This window comes from Notamacropus eugenii, chromosome 4 (genome assembly GCF_028372415.1).
Source record: "Notamacropus eugenii isolate mMacEug1 chromosome 4, mMacEug1.pri_v2, whole genome shotgun sequence".
Taxonomy (NCBI): Eukaryota; Metazoa; Chordata; class Mammalia; order Diprotodontia; family Macropodidae; genus Notamacropus; species Notamacropus eugenii.
In genome coordinates this window covers 72,588,526-72,606,675 of record NC_092875.1, presented here as the reverse complement: position 1 = coordinate 72,606,675, position 18,150 = coordinate 72,588,526, and the positions used below count along the sequence as shown (strand labels likewise).

The 18,150-nt window shown below is 38.1% G+C and overlaps 1 protein-coding gene across 4 annotated transcripts in view; it reads right to left on the bottom strand.

The window, feature by feature from the left end:
* The window catches only part of KDM4B (lysine demethylase 4B), a 255,670-nt gene that overhangs the window by 97,618 nt on the left and 139,902 nt on the right, over positions 1–18,150 (bottom strand). For all 4 annotated transcript variants that reach the window (XM_072601869.1, XM_072601870.1, XM_072601868.1 and 1 more), the window contains one exon: positions 9,195–9,332. In XM_072601869.1, coding sequence (XP_072457970.1) covers positions 9,195–9,332 — 138 coding nt within the window. The remainder of the gene's footprint in view (positions 1–9,194; positions 9,333–18,150) is intronic.

Here is an 18,150-nt window from a genome sequence, read left to right as displayed (position 1 = left end):
CCTTGAAGGGAGGGAGGTCTACTTCAGAAAGAATAAATTTTTAAAAATTCTAAAAACCAAGGAAGAAGTCAATTTGAATATTTTCTTCAATGTGAATCTAAGTACTGTTTGATGGGAAGAAGAAAAAAATAGCTTACACTTATATAGTATTTTAAAGATTCATAAAGAGTTTTACATACATAATCTCATTTTAGCCTTATGACAACCTTCTGAGATAGGTTCCATTTTAGAAATGAAGAAACAGAAGCTCAAAGAATTTAAGTGATTTGCCTACAGTCACACAGCTAATTTCTAAGAGCATTCAAATGTTAGGTCATTCTAACATCAAATTTTGTTTAATCATTTTTCAGTTATGTCTGACTCTTCATGACCCCATTTGGGATTTCCTGGCAAAGATACTGGAGTGGTTTGTCATTTTCTTCTATGGTCTATTTTACAGATGAGGAAACTGAGGCAAACAAAGTTAAGTGACTTGCCCAGGGTCACACAGCACACAGCTAGGAAGTATCTGAGGAGTCTTCCTGACTCCAGGCCAGGAACTCTACCCACTCTACCTCCTAGCTGCCCATCAGTTACAACACTGTATGTACTATGCCATTCTTTAGTCCTGTTCTCTAAATTGCATCCTAGATGGCAGAAGAAAAGAAATTCTAATACGTGCTTCAGAGACCTCAGGATATAGTCAATAGACATCGAAACAAACTAAAGACAGTAGACAGGAAAAGACTCTACCTTTTCTCCTCAAAAGATTCCAGCTTCTAAAACTGTATGATCCTTAAACAAAACCATCACTTACTTACAGAGGAAGCTGGTGGTACAATAGGGAAAATGCTTGAACCTGGAGTCAGAAGAACTGAGTTCAAATCCTGCCCCGGGTATTTACTTGTTCTGTGACCCTGGGCAAGTTACTTAACCTCCCTCAACTTTGGTTTCCACACCTGTAAAATGAGGGTAATAATAGCATCCAACTCCCAGAGTTGCTATGAGGACTTAGTATGATAATATTTCCAAAACATTGCAAACCTTAAAGTAAATACTAAATATAACTGTTTCTCTTTTACCCAGGAACCCTGAGGGTCTTTCCCTCCCAGTTTGATTTTTTGCTTAAAGAAGCCTATTCATTGAATGGGAGTATCTCACTCAAAGCAAGAATATGATAAGATCTTGGCCTAAAATGGCCAAGGTCTCCCACTGCATCCTGGACAATCTCCAGGCATCCTATGGCTCAGGAGAAGAAAGTGAGGCTGGTGAGCTCGCCCAGCCCTCCCTCATTCAAATCAAAGTCAACTGCAAGTCATGTCATCATCTCCCTGATGTCATGGCCTTCTTCGAGAATGAAGAACAAACACAATATAAATGTTAACTATTATGATTGTTGTTGTTCCAACAGGCAGAGGGGCTGGTAAATTGCAGAGAAAATCTGTGAACAACAAATCACAGTGAGCAATTCACTACAAGCACATAATGTTGAATACCATAAATCAGAGGATTAATGAGGCAAAGAAATAAAATGAGACCATGTAAAGTGAGGTACCTAAGGACTCAAACAAGTTGGAAAAGCAGTTTTCTTTTCTAAGACATTTCATCCTCCCCTGCTTCTCCTTTTCTCCCACCTACCTTCTGCCACCTCCCTTTGGGCCTCCAGCTAATCATCTAGAGCAAGTGAAATCATTACCCAACAGAAGGAACAAATAGTTCTTAGAACAGGCAAAAGAATTTGATTCTCATTTTACAGTAATTAAGTTCAATGTAAGCCAAGCTGCATTATTAGAAAAGGTCCCCTTCAATTCCACTCCCCCATCACCACCCAGCTGCCTAGATATATTCTGAATGGATATTTGGGAACTGGCTTCAGACACAATGAATGTAGGGGAATACCAACAGATCAGGCCCTCTGTGGGAAGAGCATATTGTCAGTACAAACAGGGAAATAAGTGAAGACTTCCTTCTCACTGAACATCAACTCTACTCAGCAAAAATACTCTCAAAATTCTTCTTCTGAATGAGGAGAAAGATTGCTCTTGGGGAAGTGAAATAAACACCTTCCAGGCAGTGACCAAGATACAGGGGAGAAACCTAGTCAGAGTTCCCATGTCACCAAAAACTGTATTTGAGATATCCCTTAATCTTGGAGGATATTTCAAATAAATAATCCTTCAAGCTCTGCAGAGGGATAAAAGCTATCATTTTCAGTCAGGGATTCCAACTGAATTCCAGCCAACTTGTCCATCCCCTCCCCAGAAAGAAGCCAACTCAAGATCAGGAAACCTCAAAAAACTAATTTGGCTTCATACATGAAGAGGCACTTACATGTAAATTTCACCTTCAGGTAAAAGGGCAATACCATTACAATTAGCAATCCTGCTACAAAGTTAACCATTTGTGGTTGTGTCTCAAAAAACTGGCCTAAGTTTTCCTACTCAAGCAAAATCTAGTAAAATCAATATAGTAGGCAATAAATAAGCAAACTTCTACAGTATGTACCTAAAGCCTTCAAAATATAGCTATTTAGGTGGGCTAATAGGAAGATAACTAAATTAGACTCCTAGATGTTAGTGCTAGGAAAGGTCTTAGCTATCATTTAGAGTTCCACCCCTGAGGCCCACAGAAGGACAATGATTCTCTCTCTCTTTCCCTCCCTCCCCCTCAAAGAAGCAACCAGTCCAGAGCGAGAGTTGCTTTGCTTGGTTAACTAATAAAGAAATTTCCCTAACCTCCAAAACAATTCCAAATGACTTATAATGAAAAATGCTATCTACCTCCAGAGAAAGACCTGATGGAATTCTGAATGCAGATTGAAACATACTATTTTTGGTGGCTTCTCTTTTTACTACAAGACTAATATGAAAATATGTTTTGTGTGACTGCACATGTATAATTTGTATCAAATTGCTTACTATCTCAGGGAAGAATGTAGAGAACTTAAAACTCAAAATTTTTAAAAATAAAAAATAAACATTAAAAATTGTTTTTTCATGTAATTGGGGGGAAAAAAATCTTATTTTTAAAAAAACCTAGCAGCAATGGATAGCTTCAGAGGCAACTTAAGGCTTGATATTAGGGGAAAACTTTCTAAAAGCGCTACCCTGGAGAGGAAAGGGCTACCTAAAAAAATTGGTGGGTTTGTCCTTACTGGAGGTCTTTGAGCAAATGCTGGATATGCTAGATCATCTGTCAGGTACTTAATTGTAAAGGATATTCTTGATCAGAGATGGATTGGAGTAGATAACCTAAGATTCTTTTTAATTCAGAAATATTCCTCCCCCCTCCCACCGCACCTACAGCAGCAACCAATCCAGAGAGAGACAGTGGCTTTGCTTGGTTAACTACACAAAGGAAACATTCTAGTTAACCACCTTAACCCTTAACCACCAAGACAAAAAGCACTCAAAAAATAATAGTCTTTATTCACGTAACAACAAATTTTCCCCTTTTCATCATTCAATTGAAAATACTCTCTCCAAAGTTAGACACAGTATTTTAAACTGCCAAATCTACTTGCTTCTTCTTAGTCCTCATCCTTGACTTCTCAGCAGTTATTAACACTGCCAATTATCACCTTCAATTTGTGTTTTCAGGATAATACTCTCTCTTGGTTCTCCTCCTACCTATAAGACTGCTGCTTCTCAGTCTTCTTTGCTGGATGTTCATCTAGGTCACTCCTACTGAAGATTACTATCCCACAGAGTTCCATTTTGTGTCCTCTTATTCCTCTATACCACAGAGCTCAGTGGGGAAGATAATAAGTATGTATCTGGCACAAAGTCTAGATGGGCACTTAAAGGACTGGCACATATGACTACTAGGCCTCTGACAATGGAAATGTGTGCTGCAAGACTGGAGGGCTTAATATCAATTCTTGGTAGAATCCTCAAATGTATAAAGAGGTAGGTGGACATCTAAAAACGGAAGTGTGGTGGGCATGCTGTAGAGAGAAGTCTTGTTCAGGCATGGTTTGGACTTGATACACACTGAGGTCTCTTCTCTCTGCGAGACTGTGTGATCTAGCAATCTTCATATTCTAAATGTCTAACAATTGCAAGGGGGCTTCAAAGTTAAAAGAGGGAGAAGTGGGAAAGCCACAATAGACAATGGAACGTTCTTCTACCTCTGTGTCCACTATAATAGCTTCTCAAAAAATAAAGACAACAAGCCACAGCTAAAAACAACTAACAGTTAGGGGAACCAAATGGAGACCACAGGTTCCAGAATCACAGGCTCCTGGGTGGAAAAGCAACACTTCTTCCCAATGATAGGAAGGACAAGCTCTTAGGCTGACAGAAGTCTGACAAAATAAATAATGGTAGAGATGTAAATCATTTAGCTTCTTCTCTGTCTCCACAAAAAAGAAAGGTAGAGTGGCTGCCTACTGAACAGATGTATAATGAGGATTAATGGTGATAAAGTACCTAAAAAGGAAAAACACTCCACAAACAGTATTATTATAGAACATCACAATGGTTACTAAAATGCCCCATTTCCCATTCTATTGAAGAGCTAATGATATAATGCTATGTTTGTGCTTAAAACAAATAGTTTTTGCTACTCCACGACAAATTCAAAAAGAGACCACAAAAGACCAAGCAAAGGCCATTGAAAAAAGTGCAATTTCAAAAAAGTTCACAATAAAATCCAGTCCCTTCATCACAGTAACTGATGAACCCCCCAATATAGATATAAAATGAAAATCCCTTCAAAATAAACTCTCTTGAAAGGTCCACAATTTCTCAATGCCTTAAGCATTTAATATTTTCAAGAAAAACACACTTTTGGCCAAGCCTGATTCAGGGACATGTAGAATTCCGCCTCTGAAAGGACCTTAGAACAATAAAAAGGTCAGGACTAGACGGGCTCTTAGATATAAGATATAAGTTGGTCCAAGTACCCATATTTATAGCTAAAGGAACTGCGGCTCAAATCACATGCGGCTTTAAGTTAACAGAACCGATATTTGGACTGAAGTTTTCTGTTATATTTTTCTTCTACATCAAACATCTTCTACCAAACCTGGCTAGACTGTCCTTTTACCTTTATGCAGTAAGAAGCAGCACAACACACAGGAAAAAACCTAGTTGTGCTCCAAAAATGCCCAGTTTCATTCCTTAGACCACTGTGAATCCAGCAAAAGGAGGGTGGCCCCAACCATCAGCAGCCGTGGCCAGCCCTTGACTATCTGTTTGACCCATTCAGCCTTGGCCTTGTACATAGCTCTCTGTGCCACTTGTTCAGTAATTTCACGCTACGCCGCTTAACAATATAAGCGTGGAAGCTCAATCTAAAACTGCACTTCCCAAATGTCACTTGTTTGTGAACACACGGCTGAATCCAAAATTGCTTTTAATATTTGAGTAGTCCCCATTGGTGCCTACTGTAGTTAAGGGTCTGACAGCATTCCTCTGATAAACCCCAATATCTGGGGGTTTACAACTCAATCTTGGCCACTGGCTCCAGACAAACTCAGTGGACATGGTCATAATACAAATGAGAATATGGCTTCTATCAAATGAGCCTGAAATCTCATTAACAGAATTGTTATCAGCATAATTAAACAGACACACAGACACACCCCACCCATGAGGCATTAAATCTAGAGTCACAAGGTTTCATATTACTCCTTTAGACTAAGAAAAAGAATTCATTGTTGATAGCTTTCATTTTATCTCTAAACTAACCCATAATGTGTCCCTTGTGTGAAACCATCAACCATCTTCTTGGATAAATGCTAATTAACCAAGGCAGCAAAGAAAGCCGAGAGAGCTCCTAATTCTTAAGTTAAAGGAATCATGGTGTGACAGAATTCTAGACAAAGAGTCAGGGGACCTAGGTTTTGCTCTCCACTCTGCCACAAACTCATCATATGATTATAAGTCAATCATACCACATAGAGAAAATAAGAAAGTTGTATTAAAAAAAAACAACAACAACAGATGAGGGAGATTTATTATTCTTTGAACTGAGAGTGGTGGTGCTCAATGATTTAAAAATATACCTCATAACACTGCCCCAACAAACACTGATCTTAGAGTCAAATCATTCTTGCTGCACTGTTGTTCCGATATTGCTCAAGATCCAAATTAGATGATCAGCAACCGCCTGGGCTAGTACTTGTGAGCCAGGGGATTACCTCCTCTGAGCTCAGTTGCTGTTGCCATGCTATACACTACTGCCCTCAGTAACGTAATACTAGAGAGTGGCAGAACCAGTGAGCAGTGTGAAGAAGATTCCATGAAACTTCAGTGTCAGTATGCGAGATGGAACATGCAAGTATTACTAGCAAGCCTAAGTATTACCAAGTCTAAGCCTTGTCATGTCTGTCTACACAGCGCCTTTCACATCCATCTCCTCTTCACTCACATGGTCACTCACACAAGTCCTCATCTCCTCTCACCAGATCTACTGCAACAGCCACTTAATTGGACTCCCTGGCTCAAGTGCCTATCCTCCACAGAGCTGCCAAAGAAACTTTTGTTGGCCAGTGAAAGCCCTTCAGAAGCTGGTCCCCATCCATCTTACACACAGACTGTGGACCAGACCCACTACCTCTTCTCACACACAGCACTCCACCTCCTGTCTTCATGCTACTTTTTCCTAATCTCTGCTTCAACATGATCTTGTACCTACTTTGCATATGTCTCTATAGGCTGTGTCCCTTAATTAGACTATAGGCTCCTTGAGGGCAGGGGCTGTCATTTTTGTCTTTGTCCCCTCAGCATCTAGCACAGGACCTGATACATAGTAGGTATGTTAGTGCTATTTAAATGAGCTATTTCAACTCTCTGCATCATCTTTATATTAAGCATACTGTCAAAGTAGAGTATAAACCTCCATGAGGGCAGGGACTGTTTTCTAAACTTTCTCCCCTCCCAGTGCCTGGCACATTATTCTGCTCACACAGAAGGTAACCACCCTGTTTGCTAGTCAAAGTCTACCCACCCACATTATATAATTTGTGACCTGACTCAAAAATTGGCATATCCTCAAATTTTTTAAGCCCTTATCTGGCAGAAGATATAAAAGAGGCAATGTGGGACATTCTTGGACACCCATTAAGGATCCTGCATTGGAGGAAAAAATGGTAGAAATTTAAATGTGATATCTGCATGGCAACCAGATGACCGTAAGAAGGAAATCATCAATCTGTCATGAGGAACATTTCTAGGACCATAAGTCAGAAGAAGCTACTCAGACTATCCTTTGGCAAGGACAGAAAACCAATTTGGACAATAAGAAGGGAAACTGGGTAAACAGTGTCTTTCCCTGAACAGTGACAATATCATTGTCATTCTATGACAAACAATTGTGAGTAGAGCACAAATAGTCACACACAGACCTTTCCAATGGTCACTCTAGTTCTAGTTACTTATGAAGAAATGAGACATATGTCTCCAAAATATTCTACTTCAACCATGGGCAGATAATATGAGACCAGTCAGAGTGTTAGTGTGGAAGATTCCTATTCATGATATATGGGGACCAGAGAAAGCAAACTATTTATCAGTTTAATATGTACTGAATTCTCAACCTAGAGATCAACCCAGAATAAGAGCCATGAATTTCAGAAGGTTTTTTCTTTTTTTTCCCTTGTTTTTCCCTGTAGGATTTATAATTATTTGCCTACCAGCTAAATCTTTCTAGTGCACACATACACATAATTCATAAACATTCTTCTTGCCCAGTGCTAGAAAATGACAGCAGGAAAGCAAGGCCCAGAGCAAAATCTGTCAAAGAGACAAGACAAGGTAGTATGATAACTTCTCATGTTCCAAGTAGGAACAGTTCTCAAAGGAATTCCCCTCAAGTGATTTCATACATCCTCCAAACTGCCAATAAGAAACTGCAAAGATTTATGTTTGCAAAGTTAAGAAAAATTTGTTTTTGAACAAGCGCAGAGTTTCAATGTAAAATGTGTTGGCTAATAACAGGGATGACCCTAGGCTCTGGAGAGCAAATCACTGGAAAAATAAAGGTGGTAATTTCACCTTTCAGTTGTCTAAAGAGATAGAAATAACTGCTTAGTCATGAAAAATCATAGGAGTTGATACAGTAAAGTTTCAATATTACTACCAAATATTCTAAAACCAGAAGAAAGGAAAAGGAGAATAAAGAAACTTGCATAAAGAAAGTTGACTCTCATCAAGCGATACAAGTGGCCCCAGATCACCTAGTTCAAGGCCTCAGTTTACAAGGAAACAAAGGGAGGGCCCAGGGAGGTTTAGTGATTTGCCCAAAGGGAGTGAGCAGTGGGGACAGAATCTGAACCATAGGGCTTGCTCTGAAAATTCAGCTCTTTCTGCTTTGCCATGCTGCTGTAATTAGATGTAACCAGAAGCCCAACTGAGACTCAAAAATCAAGTTCTTCCAATTCCCAGGCCCTGAGATATATCAATCATGCACATACATTTCACAGTTTCAGGAACAGTATCAAACACTGAATAGTTCCCCTACCAGAAAGAGGCAGGAGCAACCTGAGCAGGATACAAAGGCTCTGCTCAGAGAGGCCTGGCTGGAAGAAGATGGCAAACACAAGAAAAACTTTAAAGGTATGATTAGGTCAGAGGGATGGAGAGAGGGAACAGTTAAGAATACTAACACTACACGTATCAGGGGGAGAGGAAAATGAACAAATGGGGCAATCTTCCTCTTTGGGTACTTAATGAAAAACAGTAGATAAAAGGAAGGGGCAGTTATCTTGGTCTCTGCAAAACAACAAAAACCTCATGTAAATCCTCAGCACAACTCAGGGAGCAAACTGTCTGAGAACCTTAAGAAAAGCCACATGAAGGACAATTTCTATGCAGATTTCAGAGGTACCACCTGAGCCCAAGTCCTGGAACAGAACAAGTGCCACGCACACCCTTCTCAGCTTTGGTAGCACTCCCAGGCTCATGCTCCTCAGGCAAGAAGAATGGCTGAGATTTATACAGAGCTTTACATTTTAAAAAGCCCTTCAAAATATATGTGTTCATTTAACTTTCAAAAGAGCCCTGTCAGGCACACAAATATCACAAGTATTGTCCTATTGTCCCCATTTTAAAGATGAGGAAATTGTGGCTCGTACAGAAGGAAGTGACAGAGTCAGAATTACAGCCCAGGTTTTTTGTGTCCAAGTTCAGGTCTCATTCCAGCCGCATCTGCCTTAGCACTGGAGTTAAAAGCAGCTTTGGTTACAGCCCTTCCTCGAGGGCGGCGCTTACCTGAGTGGCCATCTTGCCGTAATCAATCCACCGCAGCGTGGCAAAATTGGTTGACTCAGCACAGTTGAAGCCATGGTTGAATCCTGCATGGTATCCATAGGGAAAAGTAATCATGAACTCTCCAGCCTCCTGAGTGATCTGAGGGCGAGAGATGAATGGGTGAGAACTCGTAGTCCAGAAGTTGTCAGAACCAACATGCATTGGCTATAGCAATTTCACCTCAGTCCCTGGTAGAGTTCTTATTCCAGGGATTATGCCTAATCACCAAGAACATGGCAGGTGAAACCTGACAAGATGGGATCACAGACCAGAAAAATCAAAGGTTAGGGTCAGAAAGGTGATACTTGAGGTAAATGATAAAACATAATTTTATACATAACATTCTATTTTAAAATAGACTTTGGAAAGGAAAGTGATATAAAGAGAACTGGACAGAGAATCACAGGCTTTGTGACTCTGGATCCACCACTAATCACCTATATAGAGTCTGAGATATTCCACTTTTCTCCCTCTGGGTTCAGTTTCATCATCTATACAATGAGGTGATTAAAGATCATTAAGAATCTCTATTTCTAATAATCTATGACCTCATGTATTCTTTTGGGGGGAAAAATTCTCCAATGAGCTAAGTAGACAATTTATACTAAGGAAATAATCCTGGCTTCCTAGTTTGCTCAGCAGTACCAAATCGTACTGGCATGCTGCCGGCTCAGAAGTTGTGGTCACTCACCACTGTTCATTGATGTGTCTCTTGCTAGCTCCCCAAAACTTACTGTGTGTCCTCAGTGGGTACCCTGAGGATCAAGCTGGTGCTTTGTAATAAAGGATCATAGGTTAAGAGATTGAGAGGCTAGAGAGATCTCAGATCACATCCAGTCCAACCTCTTCACTTTTTTGAAGTGGAACCAAGCTTTAAAGAGGTTAAGTGACTTAGCCTAATTCTCAAGTTAAGTACCAGAGTCATTTGTCAAATATCTGCCTTTCAAGTCTAAGATCCTTTCTATTTCCATGCTATCTAATCTTCTGGGATAAGATTTCAGAATACTATAAAACCAAGATGAATCATTTCATGCAATAAATTCTCAAATTATTGATGAAAGGACCAGAAAGATCTACCCAGTCATATAACTATATCATTTACAGAGAAGGCCTTCCTATCAAGTATTCTGATTCCTTTTCCTCAAACACACTCATTTTTGGTACAGACCAAAAGACCTACTAAAATCCATTACCCCTGGGGCAAATGACCAACTCAAGTTACAAAAACACTATGTTACTACTCTCAGAACCTTCCAAAAGATCAGCCAAATGATCTTTAAAGGTTCAGCCCAAACCATGACCTGTCCCATTAGATAAAACTGAAAATCTCAACAAAGTTTTAGCATCCTTGGTCCAAGATGGACAACAGGCAGACATGACCAAATTAAACTAGTCTAATGACACATCTAAATTTATCCAGTTGTACCAGGCAACCTGGGAAGGAAGAGTGAAAAGAAGGCAAAAGGTCAAGGCTTTTCAGGGAGCCACCCACGAGATCTAGGCAGCTTGGGGGATGAGAGGGATGAAGGAAAGACAAAAAAGAACATTTTCTCCTTGGCACATTATTTTCAGATAGCCACGTGCAATGGGGACAGAAGAGGGGGTGACAGTGCAAGAAAAGCAAAGGAAAACAGGTATTCAAACTTGCGGCTATATTTGTCAGGAGGTGTATAAAATGGATTTCCGGTCAGTTACAGGTTGGACTAAAAGTCTTCTGATTTTCTTTCCATCTCTAAGATCTTGTATTCCTTATGCCAAAAAAAAATTCAGGGTTTGATATCATCATTTGGGACCATGCTCCCATTTGTGTGATTTTAAGTCTTTATATGAACCAATTCTCAACAGATACACAATTAATTATGATCAGCCTGTCATCTAAGCAATTTCATTCTCTAAGCACTGGAAGTGTCTACAAGTGAGCCATAAGGAGGAGAAGGAAGTTCAAGGCATTTCTGTTAGAGACAGGGATTAGATCAAAAGCTACAAAGTATGACAGTCCAGCTGCTGCTGACATACTTCTGCTTCCTGAAATAAGATTTCTCTCCTTAGCATCCACACACCCCTGGGCCTTTCAATTTTAGGATTCCAGAAAGGGGCCACAACCAGATTCTTGCCAGTACCAATGACCTTTACAAAAAAGCAACTGAAGCACAATTTAAACTGGTTTCATAGAGGCAGTTAACCAAAAACTAAAGCAGATATTAAAAATTTTCAAGAAACCTACAAGAATCAAAAATCAAAACTTACACAGAAAGAATAAACTAGTCATGAAGGCTATTAGAATATATTTCTTTTTGGATAATGAACTATTACAATTGAGGAAAATAAGTATTAATTTCCACTTTGAAAATATCATACCATTTTCAGAAAAATTAAAACGAGGATGAATATATCAAGAGGTTAAGTCTATGAGTCCATTTTAAAGAGTCCTCCAATTTTGACTTATGATACTGATGTTAAAGCCCTTTAAGGGCAGGAATTAAAATTTGGGGCTTATCTTCCCAGTGCCTACCATATAGTAGAAGCTTAACAAATGCTTGCTAGTAGATTACTGTAGAAGATCTCAAATTCTCCCTCTTCCTCCCAAAATGGTTCACAGGCAACAAACCAATCTACATTTTGCTTCACTGCTATTTTTAAACTTACCAGATTATCAAGAAAGGTTCTAGGAATTATGACAATTATATTTTAATATGAAATTTGGCTTTCCTCACCAGAAACTTTCAAATTCCTGATGTCTGGTGGTATGTGAATTACTTGGGACAAGCAATTACTTTGATAGGGGTTCAACTTGTGACAACAGTGATCATTGTGTTTACTAAGCTGACATCTTGGCCAGATGAAACTGGATTGGACTGGTTTCCTTCAATTAATTGAGAACTGTTCATTTCTTTAATGGTTATTATACTCCAAGGCAATGTGTACAAGTGACAGGTTTTAAAAGTACCTTGAATAACTGAGATATTGCAGTTGCAAATGGTCTAGGAAGTCAAGCATTTTAAAGCCAGAAAGTTCACTGCTCTATTTTATTGTTTTAAATTCTAGGGTTTTAAGAATGAATTCATCACAAGAAGCCTGAGACAATGCTCCTTCAACCCTGTGAGCACAAAGCTCAAAATGAAAAGAAAAGAAAAATTCCAAAATAAGATAAGCAAAAAACAACAACAAAAGAAGAATCTGACCATAGAAAGTGATCATGGTGAAATGCAAGATCAAGGCACAAAATCAGAAGAAGACAAAGATGTCATCTATGGAAAAAAACAACAACAAAGAGAAATGGGAAGTGGACTCAAGCCCAGAAAGACCTCATGGAAAAGCTTAAGAATCATATAAAAAAGGTAGAATAAAAATTGGGAAATGAAATGAGAGTAATGCAAGAGAATTATGAAAAGGAGTCAACAGCTTGGAAAAAGAAAACAACTGCTTAAAAAGTACAACTATCCAAATGGAAAAGGGGATACAAAAATCCACTGAAGAAAACAAATCCTTAAAAAGTATAATTGACCAAATGGAAAAAAGAAGTACAAAAGCAAACTGAGGAAAATAACTTCTTAAAAGTCAGAATTGGGCAGGTGGAAGCTAATGACTCTAGGAGACATGAAGAATCAATCAAACATACAACAGAATGAAAAAATAGAAGAGAATGTAAAATACCTCATGGGAAAAACAAGTGGCCTGGAAAACAGATCCAGGAAAGGTAGGATCAGAATCACTGGACTACCTGAAAGCCATCACTACCTGAAACAAAAAGGAGGACCTAGACAGGATCTTTCATGAGAAAGGAAAATTGCCCTGATATCCTGGAACCAGAGGGCAAAATAGGCATTGAAAGAATCCACTGATCACTTCAAGAAAGAAATCCCAAAATAAAAACTACAAGGAATATTATAGTCATATTCCAGAACTATCAAGTCAAGGAAAAATATTGCAAATGGTCAGAAAGAAACAACTCAAATATCAGGGAGCCACTATCAGGATTACACAGGACTCTGTAACATTAAAGGGATACAAGGGGAAAAATGGACATTCCATAAAATACATTTCAAGGTTTCATAAGGAGAAGACCAGAACTGAACATCATAACTGAAAATCTGATCTGCAATATCAAGACACAAGAGAAACCTAAAAAGGGAAAAGAAAATATAAGAGACTCAATGGCGCTAAACTGTTTACATCTCTATATGGGAAAATGATACTGGTAATTCTTAAAAATTATACCACTAACAGTACAGTTAGAAGGAATACACATAGACAAAGGGTACAGGTATAATAAACACAATCAGTTGTGTTTATTTATCAGAAATCTATTTTACCCGACAGGAAAGTAAGAGGGGAGATTAAATAAAGGGAGAGGAGAGAGACAGACAGACAGACAGAGACAGACAGACAGGCAGACAGAAGAGGGGAAATGGTAGACAGAAGCAAAACACTGTCAAGAGGGAAAGGATGAAGGAGAGAGAGGACAGAGGGAACACACAGGAGGAAAAATAGTATGGAGGGAAATACACAATTAGTAATCATAACAGTGAATATGAATGGGATGAACTATGCCATAAAATGAAAGTGGATAGCAGAGTGGATCAAAACCCAGAATCCTCCACTATGTTGTTTACAAGAAACACACTTGAAGCAGAGAGACACACAGAGTAAAGATAAGAGGCTAAAGCAGAATCTATTAGCTCTAGCTGAAGTAGCAAACCTGATCTGAGACAAAGCAAAAGCAAAAATAGATCTAGGAAACAGGAAGAAAAAACTACATCTTGCTACAAGGTACAACAGACAATGAAGCAATATCAATACTAAACATATATGCATCACATAGTATAGCATCCAAATTCTTAAAAGAAAAGTTAAGTGAGTTACAGGTTTATGTCCAAACAAGAGATAGAGAGCATATACAGAATAATTTTGATTACATTAAATTCAAAAGCTTTTGCACAAACAAAACCAATGCAACCAAGATTAGAAGGAAAGCAGAAAGCTAGGAAACAATCTTTACAGCAAATGTCTCTGATTAAGGCCTCATTTCTCAAATTTGAGAACTCTCAAATTTATAAGAATACAAGTCATTACACAATTGATATATGGTCAATGGATATGAACAGGCAGTTTTCAGATGAAGAAATCAAAGCTATCTGTAGGTATGTAAAGAAGTACTTTACATCACTTTTGATTACAGAAATGCAAATGAAAACAATTCTGAAGTATCACCTCAAACCTAACAGATTGGCTAATGAGACCAAAAAAAAGAAGAAGAAGAAGAAGAAAGAAAATGATAAATGTTAGAGAGGATGTGGGAAACTGAAAAACTAATGCACTATTAGTGGAGTTATGAAGTGATCCAACCATTCTGGAGAACAATCTGGAAGTACAAAGAACTCATGAGAGAAAATGCTATATCCACCATCCAGATTAATGGTCTCTAAGTGCAGATTGAAACATATTTTTTTCACTTGCTTTATTCTTTTTCTGTTTTTTTCCTTTTGTTCTATTTCTTTTTTCACAACTGTGACTAATATGGAAATGTTTTATATTATTTAGTACATATATAATCTATATTAAATTGCCAGCCATTTTCAGAAGTGGGGAGGGAAAGGAAGGAGGGAGAAAAATTTGGAACTCAAAATCTTGTAACAATGAATGCTAAAAATTGTCTTGACATGTAATTGGGGAAAAAATAAAATACTATTTAAAAAATAAAAAAGGAATCAAGAATGGACATATTACTCCAACGTGCAGGTAGGTGGCTAGGTGATAGACTTGGAATGAGGAAGATTCATCTTCCTGAGTTCAAATCTGGCCTGAGACTTTTATTAGCTGTATGACCCTGGGGGAAGTCACTTAACCCTGTTTGCCTCAATTTCCTTATCTAGAAAATGAACAGGAGAGGGAAATAGCAAACCACTCCTGTATCTTTGCCAAGAAAACCCCAAGTGGGGTCACAAACTGTTTAACACAACAGAAAGCAACAATAACAATGCAAAAGTTGCAGTTATATAAAAAAAAAAAGCATACTTCAAGAACTGTTTGAAATACAGTGTGTCTGCAAGTAGGTATTGCCAAATCAAGCATTTTAGACCCACAATGAAATAGCATGACTTCTATAGGGAACCAGCACCTAGGTGGGAAATAAGACCAAATTAACCCTCAGAAAACAAGCAAAAAAATCCAGAGGTACTTAATACCAGGAGAGAGCTAGATTAATTTTTTCCTTGAGGACAAGCACTATTTTGTGCTCTTTTTTTTGTACTCCCAACACTAAGGATAATGCCTGACACATTGTAAAGGCTTAATGTTTATTGATTCTGAATCAACAGCGTGCATTCTTCAAGTTGGAAGAACAGTGAGAAAACCAGTAAATAATAATAATAACAACAACAACAAAAATAAATTCTTTGCTTGTCCTGGGCAAAATACAAAGCTTGAAATACAGGAGGTTGAAAAATATATTTTTAATGATGAAATTCACTGTTTCATCCAAATCTATATCAAAACACTTTATCAGAGAAAGTCCAAAAGAACTGTAAAATCTGGGCATCTTTGGTAAAACATCTTCTCCAAAAGAAGGTCTGGGGGACTTTTCAGTTAGACTGAACCCAGAAGTCTTGTATTCACTAAGGGAATGATAAACTGTGATAAATATATTGGGTTACTGAAGTAGATTTGTTTGTGAACTACATAAATCCCAAAACAGAGATGGAATACTGCATTATAGCCTCGCATCATATCACAGATCGTGAAAAGCTATGGAATTATTTTCAAGAGATGAAGAGTAATATGCCTCAATTGCCTAGGAACACAATGTATTTTAATACCACTGAAAAACAATGGGATATAATCAAAGCCAGGCTTGGGGGAAAAAAAATTATTTCATCAAACCAGAAGACTGATTTGATGGACACAATGTCTTGAAGATGTAAAAAGCTGTAAGCTTAATTGTATAAATCAAATAATTTTGATTTCTCACAGTAAATTTGCATACCATTGTACAGTAAAACTCTTCCCCTTTTAACAGAAGCCTCTTTTTGTCTTATGAGGGGAGGGGAGCCAATTTGTGTGAAGGATGTCCCCAGAACCAGACTGAATACTGCATGACAATCCAATCCTAAAACCTAGATCTAAAACATTCAACCTCTTCACAAATCTGGCCATAATTGAAGACTGTTAAGTTATAAGGCAAGATTATGTTTCTGTCAAAAACTTTATATCCTGGTGTCTTCATGTCAAGCCCACAGAGTACGTCTTGCCTGTCACTGCTGTCGACATTATTCCAACTATAAATCACAAAGTGCTCAGGGTGACGGATAGGTCATGCAGAAAAGTAATAAACAGTGAAAGAACGCTGGACTAAAATGCTGTTCATGGAGAAAATACAGTAACTTCTACAGGTTATAAGAATAAATGAAATCAATAGTAGATTACAGAAATAAGCCTTTTTTAATTATTAAAAGTTGATATTGATCTTTTTTTTCCTCAAGAAGTAAATGCCATTTGAAAGATTTATAAATATTGTCTATAGTCAGATATTTGAGGGCTGCCAGGAATTTTACTGACAAAATCTAAACATATTGCTAAAGGATCATTTCTCTTTTTAAGTAAAAATGCTGCTTGGATTTCCACTGTACCTACTTCAGGCTAGGATTCAAGTAGTCAGGAGACTACAAGTGAAAACTCTTATACACCACTAATGCCAAGAAAACCATCCTGGGATGGTGGCCTTTTTTTCAAATGCATCCAAGATTTAGATACCAAGGAAAGGCTCCCCAAGAAGCTCCCATTCTCTTGACTATGGACAAGACTTTAGTTAACCCACCCATGTTACTTGTAAAATTAAAAGCAATGCCACAATTTGGCAGGAGAAAAAAAAAATCACTTCATAAATACTTACATGTTCCAAAAACAAAGTTCATATGATTTATGAAAAAGGGGAAATGATACATGGAAGAGAAAATGTAACCTGGTTCTCCAGAACAAAGTATCTCATCCACACTGAGTAATATAACCCAAGCTCATGCTCTATCTGTGAAAATCTATTTTCCAACATATTAACACAAGGAAAATACACTACTAATCATTTAAGAGTGATTTCCTTATTAGGTATTCCATGTAAATGATGCTCAAAGTAAAAAGGAAGATAGATAAGAGAACCAGTAGACATTTTATAAATCACAATGCTCCACTATCTGGTAAACACAGGCAATAGCTAATCCCCATCCTAACGTACTAATGTTGGAGCATGGATGACTGAAATGTCAGAAACAATTTCCTATTTGCTGGTGAAATGAGGGCGTGATCACAGAACTATCGACTGCATCTGAAAAACTATTCTTCCCAAAATATTCTCAAGGGAAGCTACTTTCTGTGACTGCCTGGCCTCTAAGCCACAGCTCTGGATCAGGAGAGCTGTATCATCAGGCCTATTCAGAGGGGTAAGCATCTCTGATACAGACTGACTCTGAGAAACATTAGCCTGAAACCTAAGCCTTACAGATCTGAGTTGCTGTTTGGGTATCATTACTAAATAAAGCTTTAGTTATGGCAGAGGTCCACCCTTCCTTGCAAAGCTTCTTACACAAGAGAAAAGTCCAACAGGGAGCAGAAAAGAATTTCTCAGAGTTTCAGAACAACATGACAATCTCTTACAGTATTTTCTATGCTTCTTTTGCTCCCAGAATTTGGAGACAGAAAAGTTCCATTTGAGGTCATTAAGTCCCATCCTCTCTTTTTAGAAATGATGAGACCAAAGCCCAGAGAGGACAGATGATTTTCAAAGATCATTCAAAGGCATAGTGACTAAAAATGCTGGTTTTCAAAGGTAGTGCTCTCCCAACAATACAGTGTAGCTCCCCTTTGTGGAAGGAAGGTACAAGGGGAAGAAGAGAAAAAAAGAGAAAGAGATGTAAGAACAAAGAAAAAG